The 14,422-nt window shown below is 43.0% G+C and overlaps 1 protein-coding gene across 11 annotated transcripts in view; it reads right to left on the reverse strand.

Moving 5' to 3' along the window:
* Positions 1-10,342, reverse strand: part of NEK4 (NIMA related kinase 4) — a 50,666-nt gene extending 40,324 nt beyond the window's left edge. For 4 of the 11 annotated variants that reach the window (XR_009609691.3, XM_060631270.3, XM_060631271.3 and 1 more), the window contains exons 1-7: positions 10,022-10,341; positions 8,118-8,384; positions 6,988-7,185; positions 6,689-6,796; positions 4,972-5,126; positions 3,072-3,213; positions 569-946 (exon numbers count right to left, since the gene is read on the reverse strand). Coding sequence is in view for 10 of the 11 variants with exons in the window: in XM_060631270.3 (XP_060487253.2) it covers positions 569-946; positions 3,072-3,213; positions 4,972-5,126; positions 6,689-6,796; positions 6,988-7,185; positions 8,118-8,384; positions 10,022-10,114 (1,341 nt within the window). In the remaining variant the exon portion in view is untranslated. Of the gene's footprint in view, positions 1-568; positions 947-3,071; positions 3,214-4,971; positions 5,127-6,688; positions 6,797-6,987; positions 7,186-8,117; positions 8,385-10,021 lie in introns of all 11 variants that reach the window. The other 7 variants (XM_060631266.3, XM_060631273.3, XM_060631268.3 and 4 more) reach the window with 7 other exon arrangements.
* Between the last annotated feature and the right edge of the window lie 4,080 nt (positions 10,343-14,422).

A 14,422-nucleotide genomic window follows, 5' to 3' on the forward strand; every position in this document is an offset into this window, starting at 1 on the left:
CACTAACTTTTCAAGAGCAAGAAGAAATGTGATGTTACCTACTTGTTGGAACTACCCATCCATGTGGAGGCCTACGGAAGAGTGACAAAAAAATGGGACAAAACATACAAGTACCCTGCTTCCACCAAATACCCTATGCCAGGGCACAGAAGGGATCTAAGAAGCCCTGGGTCCTATCCTTTAGTTTGTGTAATGTTTATTTAAAAAGAAATTTTTTTTAATGTTTATTTATTTTTGAAGGAGAGAGAGACAGAGAGTGAGCAGGGGAGGGGCAGAGAGAAAGGGAGACACAGAATCCAGAGCAGGTTCCAGGCTCTGAGCTGTCCACATAGAGCCCAAAATGGGGCTCAAACTCACGAGCCACAAGATCATGACCTGAGCCAAAGTCAGATGCTTAACTGACTGAGCCACCCAAGCACCCCAGTTTGTGGAATGTTTAAACTGGTACACAGAGTAACTAACTTTCCCAAAACACCAACTAGAACAGGACAAACAACACGAGCCACACCTTCATAACTGCACTTTCCAGTCATCTCTCTGAAACCAACACCTCATGCATATCACTCACCTGGTCTTTTGGCTTTTGGTCTGTGTTTAGGGGTTGCAGAGGATTCAGTCGGTCATTCCTTCCCCCAGCAACATCACCAGAGGACCATGTGGGAATCAGGTTTCTGGGGTGAGTGCTGGGCTTTGTGCCATCCTGCAGCTTCTCCTTCACTTGAGAAATACCACATTTACCTTCTAGCTCATTCTCCCGAACTAAGCCATCTTTCAGTGAGTCCCTCCTTTCTGAAGGTAGGATGTCAATATTCACTCTACTGATCGTGGCTAGTGATTCTGCAGTATTGCTCACGTCCAGCTTGGAGGTGTGGACTTTCAGACTTGCTGGTGACTTCAAGGGGCCAGTGACCATGGGTTTCTCCTGGGACAAATATTTGTCTTCACCCTGAGTGAAAATAGGCTTCTAATTTATTACAGCACTCCTCACACCCCATAAAATTAACTCAAAAGGAATGGCAGGTTCCTCAGAAGTTAAACATAGAATCATCACACAACCTGGGAATCTCACTCCTAGGTAAATATCTCGAAGAACTGAAAAGTAAGACTCAAACAGGTTATTTGCTCACCAGTGTTTAGAGCAGCATTATTCACACTGGCCTAAAAGTGGAAACAACCTCAATGTCCATTAGCAGATGAATAAACAAAATATAATATACACATACAATGGAATATTATAAAGCCATTAAAAGGAGTGAAGTACTGACACATGCTATGACATGGGTGAACCTTGAAAACATGCTGAATGAAATAAGCAAGACACAAAAGGACAAATATTGTATGATTAACTTATCTAGAACAGGTAAACTCCTAGAGACGGAAAGTAGATTAGAGGTTACCAGGGCCTGGGAACGGGAGGAATGGGAGACTATTGCTTAATGAGCACAGAGTTTGCTTGGAGCAATGAAAGGGTTTTGGAAGATAGTGGTGATGGTTGCACAACATTGTGAGTGTAGTTAAGGCCACTAAATTGTATGCTTAAAAATGGTTCAAAATGTCAAATTCTATGTCATAGATATTTCACAATAAAAGAAAATTTAAAAATTTAAAAATAAATCAGCAACCTAGATACAAGCGCTAAAATTATAAAACTCCTAGAAAAAAACATAGCCATATGTCATCATGAACTTGGATTTGGCACAGGATTCTTAGATAGGACACCAAAAGTACAAGCAACATAAGAAAAAAAAAAAAAAAGATAAATTGGCTTTCATCAACATTAAAAACTTTTGTGTATAACTGGACATTATCAAGAAAGTAAAAAGCCAGGGCACCTGGGTGGCTCAGTCTGTTAAGTATCTGACTCTGGATTTTGGCTCAGGTCATGATCTCACAGTTTGTGAGTTCGAGCTCCGTGTCTGGCTCTACACTGCCAGTGTGGAGCCTGCTTGGAATTCTCCCCTCCCCTCCCCTCCCCTCCCCTCTCCCTCTCCCTCTCTCTCTCCCCCTCTCTCTGCCCCTCCCCTGCTCATGTTACTCTGTCTCTCTTTCAAAACAAATAAATAAACTTAAAAAAAAAAAAAAGCAAAAAAACCAAAGTATATAGCATGGGAAGAAATATTCGTAAATCATATCTCTGATAAGGAGCTAGTGTCCAGAAAATAGAAAGAACTCTTAGACCTCAACAACAAAACTACAAAAAACTCAATTAAAAAACGGGAAAAGGGCTTAACAGACATTTCTTGAGGGAAGAAATACAAATGGTCAAGAAGCTTATGGGAAGGGACTCTATGTCATTGGTCATCAGAGAAATGCAAACCCAGACTACACTCAGCATTTCACATCCACTAGGATGGCTAGAATGAGAAAAGTAGAAAATCACAGGAGCTGCTGAGGTTGTAGAGAAACCAGAACTCTTGTGGACTGCTGGTAGGAAAGTAAAATGGTGCAACCACTTTGGAGAACGGCATTGTGGTACCTCAGAAAGTAAACACAGAATTACCACACGACCCAGCAATTTCATTCCTATGCATATATGCAAAAGAACTGAGAACAGAGACTCAAAGACTTGTACCCAAATGTTCATACCAATAGCCAAAAGGTGGAAACAATTCAATACCCACCAGTGAATGACTGGATAAGCAAACTGTGGTGCACACATATAACGGAGTATCACTCAGACATAAAAACTGATGAAGTGCTGACACATGCTACCTCAAAAACATCATGCTGAGTGAAAGAAGCCAGACGCGAAAAGTCACTTATTATATGGTTCCATTTATATGAAATACTTGGAGTAGGCAAATCCACAGAGACAGAAAACACATTGGTGGTTTCCAGGGACTGGATGGAACAGGGAATGAGGATGATTACTTAATGGTCTGGGGTTTCCTTTTGGGGTGATGTGAAATGTTTTGGAACTAGATAAAGATGGTGGTTGCACAACATTGTGAATGTACTAAATGCAATTAATGGCTTACTTTAAAATGGTTAACTTGATGTTATGTAACTTGCTTTGAATACCTACTATTTTAATAGTTGCTAAAATACATACCCTTTAAAATGAAACATACCATTACATATGTCTTGGAGCCCTCAGAAGAGTGAGGCTGGAGGGGAAAGACTTTATGATTTGATTCAGCCTTTCCAGAAACCACTGCAGCAACAGGTTTCGATTTAGAGTCACCGTTTTTAATATTATTTTTGGAGGTCTTTCTTTATGAGGAAGAAAAGAAAAAATTATCATCAGTATAGTGAAGATTAAAGGTTTTTACATATATAGAGAAATGTGTGTATGTATTATAAGAACCATAGAACTAGTCCATTTAGAGAGAATATTCTTCCAAAAACCAGGCAGCAGCATTCTGCAAAACACCTGACCAGTACTTTTGTTTTTAATGTTTATTTATTTATTTTGAGAGAGAGAGAGAGAGAGAGAGAGAGAGAGAGAGAGAGAATCCTAAGCAAGCTCCATGCTGCCAGCATACAGCCTGATGCAGGGGCTCAATCTCATGAAACATGAGGTCATGACCTGAGCCAAAATCCAGAGTTGGATGCTTAACCAGACAGAGCCACCCAGGCACCCCTGGCCAGTACTCTTCAAAAACAATCAAGGTCATGAAAAACAAAGAAAGTGAGAAACTGTCACAGACACAAGGTGACTAAGGAGATAGGAGGACTAAATGTAGTATGATATCCTGGATTGGATCCTGGCAGAAAAAGGACATTAGTAGAAAAACTAGAGAAAGCCAAATAAAGTCTGGAGTTCAGTCAACAGTAAGCCACTGATGCCATTTATGGTATGTCAACGTTTACAACAGGAGAAACTGGGTGACGGGTATACATAAACTCTCTGTGCTCTCTCTGCAACTTGTCTGTAAATACAAGACTATTCCAAAATAAAAAATCTATGAGAAATTACCTTATGTACAGAAGAACCGGCATAATTTTCAAGTTTCATATGTTTGTGATTAAATCACAACTGCTTTGCCAAGTTTCAGAGTATGCTCAGCCTGGACTTGCAGAATAAAAGTGTAGAGGATTAATATCCCCAACTCTTTTAGTGTGACATTTCTACAACTGAGCTAACTAATAACCCTTTGGAGAATTCAATGGGAGGGTGAGACCAGTGCTGTGGAAGGCCAAAGGTCTGTTTGATGCCAAATTATAGACAATGTAAATAAAAAGATGGTCTTTCTTTATCCCCTGGGGCCTCTCTAGTATTGCTCTCCAATCTAACATGTCACAAGACACAGATCACGAAGCTCTTGTCCAGCCCTAACTCTTACATCCTGAAACAGCTGTTTAGTGAAGGTAACACCTGCCAAAGAAAGAAATTTTTCTCTTGAGAAATTTATATGAGTGAAGAGGGAAACTTACAAAAGCTCTCAAATTTGAGTGCTCATTCTTAAACATGACTATTATCTTACATGGCACATAATGTAAGAGGCTTCTTAGACAATCTCACTTTCATATGGTTTCTAAAATATATATTCTTTTGAAAGAATTGTAATTGATAGGTCTTGGAATCCTCTGAGGAATTTAAAGTCATTCTCTAAATGGTTCCCTATATTTCTGATTTTAGCAATTAAGTAAACCTCAACACAAGCCCTAATCACACAATTTTCCTTCATGTTTAAAAACAAAAAATCACCGGGGCACCTGGGTGGCTCAGCCCATGAAGCATCTGACTCTTGATTTCGGCTCAAGTCATGATCTCGAGGTTCATGAGTTCAAGCCCTCGTCGGGCTCTCTGCTGACAGTACAGATTCTCTCTCCCCCTCTCTCTCTGCCCTCACCGGCTCATTCGCATGCACTCTCTCACTCTCACTCTCTCAAAATAAATAAATAAACTTAAGAAAATAATAAATAAAAATTTAAAAATCACCATAAATTCTAACATACGAAAATTATACAAGCTACCTTCTTTTACTCCGTCTATCTAGCCACCTATTTGCAAGGGAAGTATCTTACGCCTTTGTGGCCTCCAAAAACAAAGAGATTTGGCGCTTTATGTAAGGCTGCCTCAGGATGCTCCTCACAGAGGGTCTTTCTTCAGGCCTTTTGCTCAGCATTGTTCTTATTAGTTCTGCTAGCTCTGGACTATAGTCTTTCGGCATCGGCGGCAGCTACAAAGAGAAATGATATCACAATTACTACTACGATCTTGTGAAGCAAAGTCTGAAAGAAAAGGTAGAGGTTTCCCAATATTATTGGAAATAATTACCCACAGGAGCATCCGACTTCAGCTCAAGTCACGAACTCGCGGTTTGTGAGTTTGAGCCCCACATACAGCTCTCTGCTGTCAGCGCAGAGCCACTTTGGATTCTCTGTCCCCACTTTCTCTCTGCCCCTCCCCTACTCATTCATTTTTTTTTCTCTCTCTCTCTCTCAAAACTAAACATTAAAAATAAATAAATAAAAATAAAAGTACCTGTGTGTGTATGTGCACGCCTAATAAAGACATGTATGTTTTCATACAGACAGGAAAATGCTAGGAAGGCTGCACACAAAAGTGTTAGTAATGGTTATCTCCAGAGGATAGATGAGAATCGAAGGAGAGGGGAATTTACTCCTCCTCTCTTGTCTGATTCTTCAAGTAGTGGAATTATGGGCAAATTTTACTTTCTTGTGTGTTTTCAATATTTAAAATTAATTATTATTATTAATAATGTAATATTATTCAATAAATATTATTCAATAAGTATTCAATATTTAAAATTAATTATTAATTAAAATTAATTATTCAATATTTAAAATATTTAAAATTGAGTCTTGGCATAATATTAAAATCAGTAAGTGGGTTATAGCTTTAAAACTTAAGGGTGTGCACAGATGCCTCACACTAGAGAGGACAACCAGACTTATGGAACAAACATAGAAAGTTGGCCACTCTGGTGTCTATATTACACACATTGCTTTCTGCAGTTCTTAACTGCTTACTTGTGATTGCGATAATCATCAAAGGAGCAACATGTGCAATGAGTAGACTCACTTTATTTTTATTTATTATTATTATTATTATTATTATTTTACATTGTTGCAAAGTGTCCTCCAATCACCAGCTACTGAGCAAGCTGGGAATAGAATGGGTACTTCTTGCCCAGAGTAGACTCATTTTAGGTGGGACTCATTTAACCCAAACTACTTATAAGATGCTACCAATATTCCCTCAGGGCACCTGCACATTCTGTGGTTACAAGGTAGAGGTTTTCAAAAAGCCAACTCTTCAGAACGATTAAGCCACCTTCACAAATTAATATTAAAAAATATTAATCCCGTTTCTTTTTTTTAAATACATATATTTGAGAGAGAGAGAGAGAGAGAGAGAGAGAGAGAGAGAGAGAGAGAGACAAAGTGAGTGGGGAAGGGGCAGAGAGAGAGGGCAACACAGAAGCCAAAGCAGGCTCCAGGCCCTGATCTGTCAGCACAGAGCCCGATGTGAGGCTTGAACCCATGAGCCATACGATCATGACCTGAGTCGAAGTCGGACACTCAACTGACTGAGCCACCCGGGCGCCCCTAGTCCTGTCTGTTTCTAGTTCAACCTTCCCCATAGAAGGGACATACCATTCTTACCTATCCAACTGACATCAATGATTACTCATTTCTGCCAATAGCTACTTACAAAGGTGCATTAAAGTAACTTTGCTCCAAATATTAAAACAATTAGTTCCAGAATATTCTTTACCTTTCCTTCAATAATCCGATAAACTAAAGAATTCATGTCTTTTGCATTGAAAGCATGCTTCAGGGTGGCCATTTCATAAACACAGCATCCCAGAGCCCAAACATCAGACTAGAAAAGAAAAACAGTAAACAGTTAAATGTCGGAATGCCTTACTTATATTTTTCCTCTTAAAAAAACAAAAACAAAACCAGACATTTTCCTTGAGCCAATTCACAGATAATTCTTCTATCTGATGGGTTCTGAAGTTACGAATACTGTCCTAGAGACAAGGTGAACTGGCATATGCAGCCCAATCCTACCTTATAGTTGTAGGGTTTGTTCGAAAACAGTTCAGGGCTCATGTAATAAGGTGTGCCGATGAGAGTGCTGGCCATGTCACAGTGGTTCTCTAACACCCGGGCAATTCCCAAATCACCCACTTTGATGATGTTTGTTCTTGTCAGGAAGACATTTTGAGTTTTCAGATCTCGGTGAAGGATGTGTTTTTCATGTAAATACTGAGGACAGAAATAAAACTTCATTAAATATTAATATACTGACCTACTTACTTATTCCTGTCTTCTTACATACCAGCAACAATTGCATGAGTTAAATAATCTCAGTTATCTACATAACAAAACACTATTGTTTTACAAAATCTCTAAACAAAAAGTCTGATTCACAACTTTCCAAAGCAAGGAATTAAGTTCCATGCATAGTGTGCCCAAAAATCTTCAAAATTGTTCCCGGTGCCTTGACAATGTTACCATTTAGCATTAAATGGTTCCAGTTAAAATACACTTACAAATTCCCACTGAAGGTAGAAAGACAACTTGTACAGAGTCAGATACACATTCCCTCACACTCATGAAATCTTCAGCTTAATAACATTTTCAAACATAACAAGATAACTCTTATTTAGAGAGAGTACCTTAGAATTTAAACAAAGTCAATCATTTCTGGACAAGTCTGCTCAGCTCCAGAGTAGTATTTCATAAACAGTCTCACTTTTGACTATGTGTATATTCAAACACAAACATATCTTGCATTTCTACTCACTCTGCCACAGCAGGGTTAAAGCCCAAATCCCCACAGTTTCGGCATATTAATTAACCCAACCACCTTGTGGTATGACATAGCTGACCAGCTGGCAACAGAAACGGTCATTCTTTGCTCTTTGTCGACTCAGGGCCCTTAAAATTGATTTTGCTATAAATATTAAGTGAATAGAGAACTGGCATCCCCCGCAAACCGAAATCCATGTCTACCTCAACATAGACATCATTTATTCAAAAACACTCGAATGCTATGGCGAGAGGGACTGGGTCCACCTCATAAATGGATTTTTTTTTTAAATACATTTTTTTTTTCATGAAGCATTTTCCTAAAATCCACCTGCCCTCTGCCTGTCACCTTGGAGCAAATGGAATGCTGGGAGTCTGGACAGTACCTGCAGAGCCATGGCGATCTGAACAAACCACTCCACCACCTGACTCTCAGGCAGAAGCCGCCCCTTCTGTTCTTTGAGCTTTCGGTACAGATCACCTCCTTCGCAGAAGCCCATGACGATGTACAGCAGACCGTCCCCTCCCTCCCATGACTCCTTGTAGGTGACAATGTTAGGGTGCTTCAACTGAGACAGGAGCTGAGCTTCCTGTTCAGCAGCGCGCCGCTCTCGGCTAGAGGCATTTCGGAGGTTCAGCTTTTTGATGACATACTACAGAGAAAACATATGATTTTATGGTGTGCATATAAGCATACAGTTTTATAGGTTTAAGAGTATTTAAGGGTTCTCCTGAATGTCCTCAAAACCAACCTCCCGGAGCCTATCAGATAACCTATTCATTTTGTTATTCACAAAGTGCAAAATTGGGAAAAAGATTTGCTATCACTTACTAATACTTTCAACAGGTTGGACTTAGAGCAGACTGGAGGGTCACAAAAAATGTATACTTCCCATCTGCATTTTATAATTTCATTAATGGATAAAAGAGGAGTCCATCTGAACATACAACTGGATCAATCGTAAAATCCGTGATAGAGATTCCTTAACCTCTAAGTTTCCCCTACAAAAGTATATAATATATGGCTTGAAAATACAGCTGCAGACAGAATGGGTCCTCAGATTGCATTAGATAATCAAAGGGATCCATGGCCTAATAAGGTTAAAAATCACTGATTCTCAACATTAAAAATTATTCCCATTAAAAAAAAAGTCAGGATCCTCTGACACCTAATACATTGCCCTTGACCAATTCATTATTCAACAAACACATATATAAATGTGCTTTGTAAAACATAAACTGCTGCTCACACGTGAGGGGCTGTTATTACAACCAATACCCCATTCTCCACTCAAAAAAAATCCAATGACCTCCCCCACCTCCCCTATTTCTGAATAAATCTCTTATGCCCGAACTTGTGTTCCAGGCAGAGCTACCAGCACCTGACACCAGGCAGAATAGTCTAGAGGGCCTTATACTTGAAGGAACATCTCCTTTCAGCTTGCCTGGGGCACTGTCCCTATCCTGGTGTCATTATTAATAGCACCTCCCTTTAGTTTCAGAACTGTCCCAGTTTGTATGATACATTATATGGTCACCCTACTTATAAACCACTTTAAAGAACTGGCTCATTATCCTGAGGGTCAGGGGATAAAGTGCTTTAAAGAAAGGAATGGCAACATTAGTGTTAAGTTTGAGAAGGATCAGGGAGATGGCAATGAAAGTGATGGGTTCAAGAGTAAGCCATGTGGCAGGGAGGACCAGTGGAGGCCATGGCCACAACTCAGCTAAAGATAATGATGTCCTGGAATGGGGGAAGCGGGGGGTACCACTGGATACAGAACAGGCCTGCTGGCTTAGTGGGCAGGTGAATGGTGGCGGTGGTGTGTGTCAAGAATGACTTCCGGGTATGGCCAGCTTGGGCAACTGGATGGCAAGTGGTACTACTCACTAAAATGGGGACCGTGAAAGGTTTGGCGGGAAGGTGATGAACTGAGTTTTAAGCGAGTCCAGTAGTCTCCAGGTCAGATGTATGGGGCCCTTCGTCCAAAGAGTAATCCTTGCCAGGCGCTGTATGAGATTCTAGGAATGAATGATCTCACGGAATTGTCAGAGTGGAGAGGGTGTGTAGATCAAGCACAACAATTAACACTATAAAGAACTACAGGCAGTTTGGGGCGCATATGACAGTACGGCCTGGCCTACTCTTGGTGGTATGGGGAGGTTTCGCTGAAGAAGGGACATCCGAAGTGAGTCTCCTTTAGACCTCTCCGCGCCTAGCCTTTGAACAGCGGCCTCGGCATACCACTGCCTGCCCTCCACCCCCTGCCGGGCCCCAACCCCCGCCGACCTGCCTGCCGTCCCGCCGGTGCCTCACGAGCGTCACCTCCCCGTAGCTGCCCCTGCCCACGACCCGCAGGTAGCAGTAGGCGGCCAGGGGCATGTTCCCGGCGCCGGCCCAAAGCTGGGATGCGGCGGCAGCGGCGGCCAGGGTAGCGGGCCGCGGCGGGAGACCCCGCTCATGCCCGAGAAGCCGCGGTACTGGAGGCTGCGGAGACGGCCGGGCCCCGAGGCGAGTACGGAAGCCGGGCCCACAGCGACGCCGCTGCCATAGCGATCCCAGCCAACGCAGCACCGCGCACGCTCCGCCGGTCCGGAAACATCCACCACAGAGCCGAAGCGCCAGGCAGCCAGAGCGGTTCCGCTATTCGGGAGGACCGCCATAGAGCCCAGGCTCAGGACGGCCAGAGCGACTCCTCTGGTCCTTGCGCGCGGACCTTCTGTTCCACCGCCGGGAACTTCCGGGTGCGAGCAAAAATAAAAGCAGGGAAGTTTCCACCTACGTGATCTAAGTGCTTTGAAAGTATTGGTCCTTCTTTCTACAAATAAATTATCGACCGCCTACCGTGTGCCAGGCCGATAAAGTCCCTGTCCTCCTGAGATTCCCATTCTAATCGAGGATGACAGACTAGATTCTACAACTAACATTTGTTACGTTTGCTTTATCACACAATGGTTCAGGTATGCATCTAGCAATACATCTTATTTTTATGCATTTCAAAAGAAATTGAGGAGACCAGTACATTTCCCCCTAAACACTTAAGCTTGTGCATTAAGAAATGCAAAGAACTCTCATAACCATCCAAACCACTGCACTGTGATTTGACCAAATTCTGGCATGGTTTTTAACAGCTTGAGGTAGTGTCTGTAGGAGGACCCTCCTTAAAAGGCCCGTGTGTGAAAGTTCAAAGCTGCCGAAAGAATTTATCCTTTGACACAGCGGACACCTCCCTTCCCTTTCCTAGAGCATTTACCTAAAAGAGTTTACAATTGTGAATCTTTCCTATGTCCCTGTTAGATAGATACATGGGTATCTCCTGTAACCAAGAGCACCTTTCTCAAGGACCTATAATCCACCCCTTTGAAGTGTAAGGTTTGCCTACATCCAAGAACCAGTTTTTGCCCAGTTGGAGGCAATATCGCCCCTGTTGAGAATGGGTAATGTTAACAGAAATTCAACCCAGCAAATTTGAAGATCGAATTGACTCTATTAAGCAATTCGTGAGTCAGGCAGCATCCTATATGGCAAGTAGAGAGATGCTCTAAGGAGTTGTTCAAAAGGGAAGGTTTTTACTCGAACTAAGGCAGGGCAAGCAAGTTATCTGAAAGAAAGGATTGTTTCAGGTCAGGACATATTTTTTTGTGAGGAAGGGAGTGGTGGGGTGTTTAATTATACAGATTATCTCACTTAGTGCTGATCAGGAAATTTCAGATTGAGTGTTAGAAGGTCACATTCTTGGGTTTGGTTGAAACTGTAATTAATTCTTGGTTTGCTCTTGGGGGCAGTGGAGGGGGCAAATGACTCCATCTGGGGCTTGTTGTCTCTTTTTTAATAATACTATTACCCCCAGAAAGTTAATTTATGATTTTCCCCAGTTAATCCCCACTTCCCCATTAGAGCCAAGTACATTAGCTCCTTTAATCCTTATATCAACCCTATGAGGCTGATACTTTTATCATCTTCATTTTACAGTTAAGGAAATTGAATCTCTGGGAAGTTAAGAAACTCATGCTAATGGAGAGAATAAAATGGAGTCAGCGTTGCTAAGAGGATTATTTAAAATTGGGGCACCTGGCTGGCTCAGTTGGAAGAGCATGCAGCTGTTGATCTTGGGGTCATAGGTTGGTGCCCCACACTGGGTGTAGATATTACTTAAATAAATTTTTAAAAATAACTTAAACATTTTTTAAATAAATAAATAAAGGAACCAGGAGGAAATAAAAAAGGAACCAGGAATAAAAAAAATGGAACCAGGAGGATGTTGAGGATGTGGAGCCTATACATGTCTTCTGTCTCAAAGTCTTGGAATTTTTGCTGAATTCAGCTAAAAGCAAGGCAGCTGCTACATGTGAAAATGGACATAAATGGACTTTCTGCCTAACGCTAGCCCTAGCAAGCAATCACATATATGTTACTGTAACTATAGCTATACACGCACAAGTTACATTTTGTTAAAAACAACTATGTATGTAAATCCTCTCTTCCTTCTTTAAAAACTCTTAATTCCTTTGTCTCTCCAGAGCATGCTTTCAATTTCAATCGAATCTCTGTCTCCTGGATTGCAATCCGTAAAACCCCAAATAAACACACATATTTTATTTTGTAGCTTGCAATTTTCTCTTTCATTGGTCTATACTCAAAACAGGCTGATGGCTTGCTCGCTCCTAAAACGCCTGTAGTTACTTGGTCATACCTGCCGTTGAGAAAGCTTCCTGAAAAATGACTCAGATTCCCTAGATGCCTTTCTTAGTCTTCTTCCATCCATCTTCCCCTTTGCCCCTCTGGTGAATCCTCTCCTTTCTTGGTTTCTAGAACTTTCCTGGTTCTCCTGTCTACTCTTGTTCTCTTTTGACTTCTCATGATCCCCTCAGGTTTGAGGCTCCCCCAGGGTTCTCTACTCTTCTCTCTGCCTTTTACCTTCTCCAACTTGCTCTTCATCAAACCTATCATTCACTCTACAGACATTTAGTACGAGCCTTCATGGTGCAAGACTAGTGCCCTGCCCTGGAGGCACGAAAGGAACAAGACAGACAAAGCCCTGCCCCTGTGGGACTTAGGGTTGAAGAGAGAGATACTTGCCAACTGAGGTCAGTGCCATACTGAAAGGTCACCAGGCCCAGGCTGCCCATCCAGGGGAGGTTGTCCCAAGCAATCATTGCTTGAACTGAAGTTTGAAGGAAAAAATTTTCAGGCAAAGGGAGCGCCATATGCTAAGGTCCAGTGGACTTATTTTGTGACTTCACCTCCTTGCTGCAGTGGGAACTCTCTGAGCATTGGGCCAGCCCTGCCTGCTTCAAGACTCCAAACCCAGCAGTTGACGTGGGGACGGCACACAGTAGATATGAGTGGATGAAATGGGGGCTGATGAATGAACAAGTGAAAAAGCACCCGCCTACACAGACTGGGAAAAAGTCTCTATGATTGAAGCTGAAAGACCCTGGGGGCCCATGGCTGGGTGAGATGGAGGGGTCAGCAGGGGCCAGACCACTCAGGACACAGAAGTGTATACGATGAGGACAGGTCTCAAGCAGATCCACATTTTTAAATGATGACTCTAGTTGCTGCCAGAGAGTAGACTGTAGGAGTAGAGTGGAAATGGGGGGGGGGGGGGGGCAGCCATGTAGGTGAGAGATGAGGGTGGCTTGGACTCGGTGGTGACTGGGGACTTGGAGAGAAGTAAATGGATTAGAAAGATAGAGAGTCTGAGGTGAGGGATGAGGGGTGGGGAGTCTAGGGAAGGAAGCCAGCCAGAATACCACCCAGCTCTCTGGCTTGGATGCCTGGATGGATGGTGGTGGCCTTCACTGGGGTGGACAACAAGAGAGGAAGACCAGGCTTGGTGGTGGAATACAGGAGGGGGAAAAAAAGTCATGAGTTCAGTTAGGATATATCAGGTGGAGGGGCTCTGAGCAAATCAGGCAGGCAGTTGGCTGTGTGGGTGGAGCTCAGAGCAGGTCTGAGGTGTCCTGTGTCCTATGTGTCATCCCTTTGCACCAGCAGCACAAACCCCCTCTCAAGCCCCTAGGCTCAATCCTCAGCAACCTCACCTGCTTTCTGTCCACCCATCTCCCACCTTCCACATCCACAGGGTGAGTCAACCTATCCTCTTCTTCTGTAACATGGGGAGAATCACAGCATCCATCATCCTCGGGACATGAGATAGGACAAAAATGCTGAGAAGCGGGCCAGGTGCTAGTCGCTGTTCTCCTTCCCTTCTGGCCACATAAATGTATTTCTCAAACCTTCTAGGGACCAAGCTTGGTGCTGGTCATCTCCCAACAGTCCAGTCTTGATCTCACCACACCCCTGTGTAGAATATCTTTGGGGTTTTCCAAAAAGACTGGCCACTTCCAGGCCAGGCTGGTCCCAAACCACTTCCCAGCCTCCTTCCCTGCCCTCTTCATCAGGTCCTGCTTCCATCGGGTACACAACTGCACCTCTCCCAAGCACACGTCACACCTACCCATCTATTTTCCCTCCCTCTCCTTTCTCCTTCCCCTGCCCAAGGGCTGCCCTGCTTCCCAGGCACCTCCTCTAGGAGCCTTCCCCGAAGCCTATGGGAGTGAGCTGCACCACTTCCAGATCACTCCAGCCCCTTCGTGCTCCTCTTAGGTTCTGACACTCGCTGGGCTTCCTTTGAGTCATCAGGCTCCTTTTCCCAACACATCAGCTCACTGAACACCGCGAGGC

Source organism: Panthera onca, chromosome A2, assembly GCF_046562875.1.
Source record: "Panthera onca isolate mPanOnc1 chromosome A2, mPanOnc1 haplotype 2, whole genome shotgun sequence".
Classification (NCBI taxonomy): Eukaryota; Metazoa; Chordata; class Mammalia; order Carnivora; family Felidae; genus Panthera; species Panthera onca.